General features: G+C 52.2%; 1 protein-coding gene across 1 annotated transcript; it reads left to right on the forward strand.

The window, feature by feature from the left end:
* On the forward strand, positions 1 to 930 carry LOC138585252 (dentin sialophosphoprotein-like). Its single transcript, XM_069657541.1, has 2 exons — positions 1 to 423; positions 676 to 930. The coding sequence occupies exons 1-2, from the start codon at positions 1 to 3 to the stop codon at positions 928 to 930; spliced, it is 678 nt and encodes a 225-aa protein (XP_069513642.1).
* Positions 931 to 5,442: the final 4,512 nt, after the last annotated feature.

A 5,442-nucleotide genomic window follows, 5' to 3' on the forward strand; every position in this document is an offset into this window, starting at 1 on the left:
ATGGATCACAGCTCCACCACAGATCACAGCTCGACCACAGATCACAGCTCCACCATAGATCGCAGCTCCACCAAAGATCGCAGCTCGACTATAGATCACAGCTCCACCATAGATCACAGCTGCACCACATATCACAGCTCCACCACAGATCACAGCTCGACCACAGATCACAGCTCCACCATAGATCGCAGCTCCGCCACAGATCGCAGCTCCTCCACGGATCACAGCTCCACCACGGATCACAGCTCCACCACAGATCAGGCCTCCACCACGGATCACAGCTCCACCAGAGATAGCAGCTCGACTACAGATCACAGCTCGACTACAGATCACAGCTCCACCATGGATCACGGCTCCACCATGGATCACGGCTCCACCATAGATCACAACTCCACCATGATCACGGCTCCACCACGGATCACGGCTCGACCACAGATCACAGCTCCACTATAGATCACAGCTCCACCATAGATCACAGCTCCACCACAGATCACAGCTCCAACATAGATCACAGCTCCACCATTGATCACAGCTCCACCACAGGTCACGGTTCTACCACAGATCGCAGCTCCACCACAGATCACAGCTCCACCATTGATCACAGCTCCACCATACATCACAGCTCCACCACAGATCACAGCTCCACCATGATCACAGCTCCACCATACATCACAGCTCCACCACAGATCACAGCTCGACCACAGATCACAGCACCACCATGATCACAGCTCCACCATAGATCACAGCTCCACTACAGATCACAGCTGCACCACAGATCACAGCTCCACCATTGATCAACCCTCCACCATTGATCACAGCTCCACCACAGATCACAGCTCCACCATTGATCAACCCTCCGCCATTGATCACAGCTCCACCACAGATCACAGCTCGACCATGGATCACAGCTCCACCAAAGATCACGGCTAGACCATGGATCACAGCTCCACCATAGATCACAGCTCCACCAAAAATCACAGCGAGACCACAGATCACAGCTCCACCATAGATCGCAGCTCCACCACAGATCACAGCTCCAACATCGATCACAGCTAGACCAAAGATTACAGCTCCACCACAGATCAGGGCTCCACCATGATCACAACTCGACCACAGATCACAGCTCCACCATAGATCACGGCTCTGCCATGGATCACAGCTTGACCACAGATCACAGCTCGATCATAGATCACAGCACCACCATGATCCCAGCTCCACCATACATCACAGCTCCACCACAGATCACAGCTCGGCCACAGATCACAGCTCCACTATAAATCACAGCACCACCATGATCACAGCTCGACCGCAGATCACAGCTCCACCACAGATCACAGCTCCACCACGGATCACAGCTCCACCACAGATCACGGCTCCACCACGGATCACGGCTCCACCATGATCACAACTCGACCACAGATCACGGCTCCACCATAGATCACAGCTCCACCATGGATCACGGCTCCACCACAGATCACTGCTCCACCATGGATCGCGGCTCCACCACAGATCACAGCACCACCATGATCACAGCTCGACCACAGATCGCAGCTCCACCACAGATCACAGCTCCACCATAGATCACAGCTCCACTACAGATCACAGCTCGACCACAGATCACAGCTCCACCATTGATCAACCCTCCACCATTGATCACAGCTCCACCACAGATCACAGCTCCACCATTGATCAACCCTCCGCCATTGATCACAGCTCCACCACAGATCACGGCTAGACCATGGATCACAGCTCCACCATAGATCACAGCTCCACCAAAAATCACAGCGAGACCACAGATCAGGGCTCCACCACAGATCACTGCTCCACCATGGATCGCGGCTCCACCACAGATCACAGCACCACCATGATCACAGCTCGACCACAGATCGCAGCTCCACCACAGATCACGGGTCCACTATGAATCACAGCACCACCATGATCACGGCTCCACCATACATCACGGCTCCACCACAGATCACAGCTCGACCACAGATCACAGCTCCACCACAGATCGCAACTCTGCCACAGATCACGGCTCCACCATAGATCGCAGCTCCACCAAAGATCAAAGCTCCACCAAACATTACAACTCCACCACAGATCACAGCTCCACCACAGATCACAGCTCCACCATGATCACAGCTCCACCATAGATCACATCTCCACCATGATCACAACTCCACCATAGATCACGGCTCAACCACAGATCACGGCTCCGCCATAGATCACAGCTCCACCATAGATCACATCTCCACCATGATCACAACTCCACCATAGATCACGGCTCAACCACAGATCACGGCTCCACCACAGATCACGGCTCTACCACAGATCACAGCTCCACCACAGATCACAGCTCCACCACAGATCTGGGCTCCACCACAGATCACGGCTCTACCACAGATCACAGCTCCACCACAGATCTGGGCTCCACCACAGATTACGGCTCTACCACAGATCACAGCTCCACCACAGATCACAGCTCCACCAAAGATCACAGCTAGACCATGATCACAACTCCACCATGATCACAACTCCACCATAGATCACGGCTCCGCCATAGATCACAGCTCCACCAGGGATCACGGCTCCACCATAGATCACAGCTCCACCATTGATCACAGCTCCACCAAAGATTACAACTCCACCACAGATCACAGCTCCACCATGATCACAGCTCCACCATAGATCACATCTCCACCATGATCACAACTCCACCACAGATCACAGCTCCACCATGGATCACAGCTCCACCATAGATCAAACTTCCACCATTGATCACAGCTCCACCACAGATCACAACTCCACCATAGATCACAGCTCCACCAAAGATCACGGCTAGACCATGGATCACAGCTCCACCACAGATCACAACTCCACCATAGATCACAGCTCCACCAAAGATCACGGCTAGACCATAGATCGCAGCTCCACCACAGATCACAGCTCCAACATCGATCACAGCTCGACTACAGATCACAGCTCCACCATTGATCACAGCTCCACCAAAGATTACAACTCCACCACAGATCACAGCTCCACCATGATCACAGCTCCACCATGATCACGGCTAGACCATAGATCGCAGCTCCACCACAGATCACAGCTCCAACATCGATCACAGCTCGACTACAGATCACAGCTCCACCATTGATCACAGCTCCACCAAAGATTACAACTCCACCACAGATCACAGCTCCACCATGATCACAGCTCCACCATGATCACAGCTCCAACATCGATCACAGCTCGACTACAGATCACAGCTCCACCATTGATCACAGCTCCACCAAAGATTACAACTCCACCACAGATCACAGCCTCACCATGGATCACAGCACCACCATGATCGCAGCTCGACCACAGATCACAGCTCCTCCATGGATCACGGCTCTGCCACAGATCACAGCTCCGCCACATATCAGGGCTCCACCATGGATCACAGCTCCACCACAGATCGCAGCTCGACTACAGATCACAGCTCCACCATAGATCACAGCACCACCATGATCACAGCTCCACCACAGATCACAGCTCCACCATGATCACAGCTCCACCACAGATCACAGCACCACCATGATCACAGCTCCACCACAGATCACAGCTCCACCATGATCAGAGCTCCACCATAGATCACAGCTCGATCATAGATCACAGCACCACCATAGATCACAGCTCGACCACAGATCACAGCTCCACCACAGATCACAGCTCCCCCAAAGATCACAGCTCGACTATAGATCACAGCTCCACCACAGACCACAACTCCACCACAGATCACAGCTCCACCATGATCACAGCTCGACCACAGATCACAGCCCCACCACAGACCACAACTCCACCACAGATCACAGCACCACCACAGATCACAGCTAGACCACAGATCGCAGCTCCACCATAGATCACAGCTAGACCACAGATCACAGCTCCACCACAGATCACAGCTCCACCATAGATCACAGCTCCACCACAGATCACAGCTCCACAACAGATTGCAGCTCGATCATAGATCACAGCTCCACCATAGACCAGGCTCGGCTCAATCGGACTGAACAAGATTGGTGTGAACCCGCCCTTAGTCTCAATACAAATGCTTTGCTTCCCCAACAAACCCTTGCACATCACTGACACGCCTCCACCCGTATCGGCAGTTTATTCATTCAACAACCTTAAATGGGAGACGCGCGGGTGAAGACGGCGGCTTGCGTCGTGGGCGGTACGTCTGTCTTACCAGAGCTGTGTGGCGTCTGTTGTTTTGTCCGTTTCAGTGTCCTTGGATCTACAGACGGTGGAGTTGTATCCTGGGACGTAAGGATACAGCTGCTGATGTGATGGAGACCGTCTGATGACTGGATGTGGTCTCCGGACAGACTCTAGTCAGACGCGTGAGCTTTATCTATTTTGTTGGATTGCAATGTTGTTTTCTGTTGGAAATGAACTAAATGGAACTGAAAATGCAGTTCAGTTCAGTCTTCAGCGCATTTGCTTCTAAAATATGAGTTCTATTTGCACATAATTTAGGAGAAATGTAAAACATGGGGTTAAGTATCTTTTATGGGTACACACAGGTGATGGACACAGGTGATGGACTAGAGAGAGGCCTGGTCCTGGGCCACAGCCGCCCTCTGTCTGTCTGTCTGCCTGTCTGTCTGCCTGCCTGTCTGTCTGTCTGCCTGTCTGTCTGCCTTCCTTCCTGCCTGTCTGCCTGCCTGCCTGTCTGCCTGTCTGCCTGTCTGTGTATCTCGGCTGTGACCCGCAGCAGCAGCCTGCAGGAGAGGACGGTGATTCTCTTTGTGATTTAAGAGACAGTATGTGTCTCAGTAAGTATGTGTGCTTTCAAAGTCAGCATGCCTACCAGCGTGTGTGTGTGTGTGTGTGTGTGTGTGTGTGTGTGGACATTCTCGGCCTGTACTCCTGTGTGTCTTGCTTATGAGAACAGTAAATGCCGTCATGGGTTGCTTCTTCATCTAATTGCTTTCCCGACTCTCTCCACACACATACACACACACACCTACACACACACACACACACACACAAACACACACACACAAACACACACACACGCACACACACACACACACACACCTACACACACACACACACACACACACACACACACACACACACACACGCAGAGTACAAATAACAGACAGGCTTCATTAGCGGGGAACAGAGAGGAAACCACACTGGGGACAGATGTTTCCAACGCTCGCTGCTGTAACATGACCTCTACACTCTCCAGGGGGGTTACAGTCTGTGGGGGGGTATTGTGTGTGTGCTCACTGCTACAAATAAATGTACGTGTGTTCAGACCTTGAAGCTCTTCTGGACTCAGCTCTGCACTGTTACACTTTTACTCTCTACACAGGGGCTCTCTGTGCGATCACATGTGACGTATTTCGTTTCAACAGCTTCACAGTTTAAATTCTGTCCATATTTAAT

The sequence above is a fragment of the Semicossyphus pulcher genome, unplaced genomic scaffold, assembly GCF_022749685.1.
Source record: "Semicossyphus pulcher isolate SPU_LCO1_2020_fin unplaced genomic scaffold, fSemPul1.0.p SCAF_11, whole genome shotgun sequence".
NCBI lineage: Eukaryota > Metazoa > Chordata > Actinopteri > Labriformes > Labridae > Semicossyphus > Semicossyphus pulcher.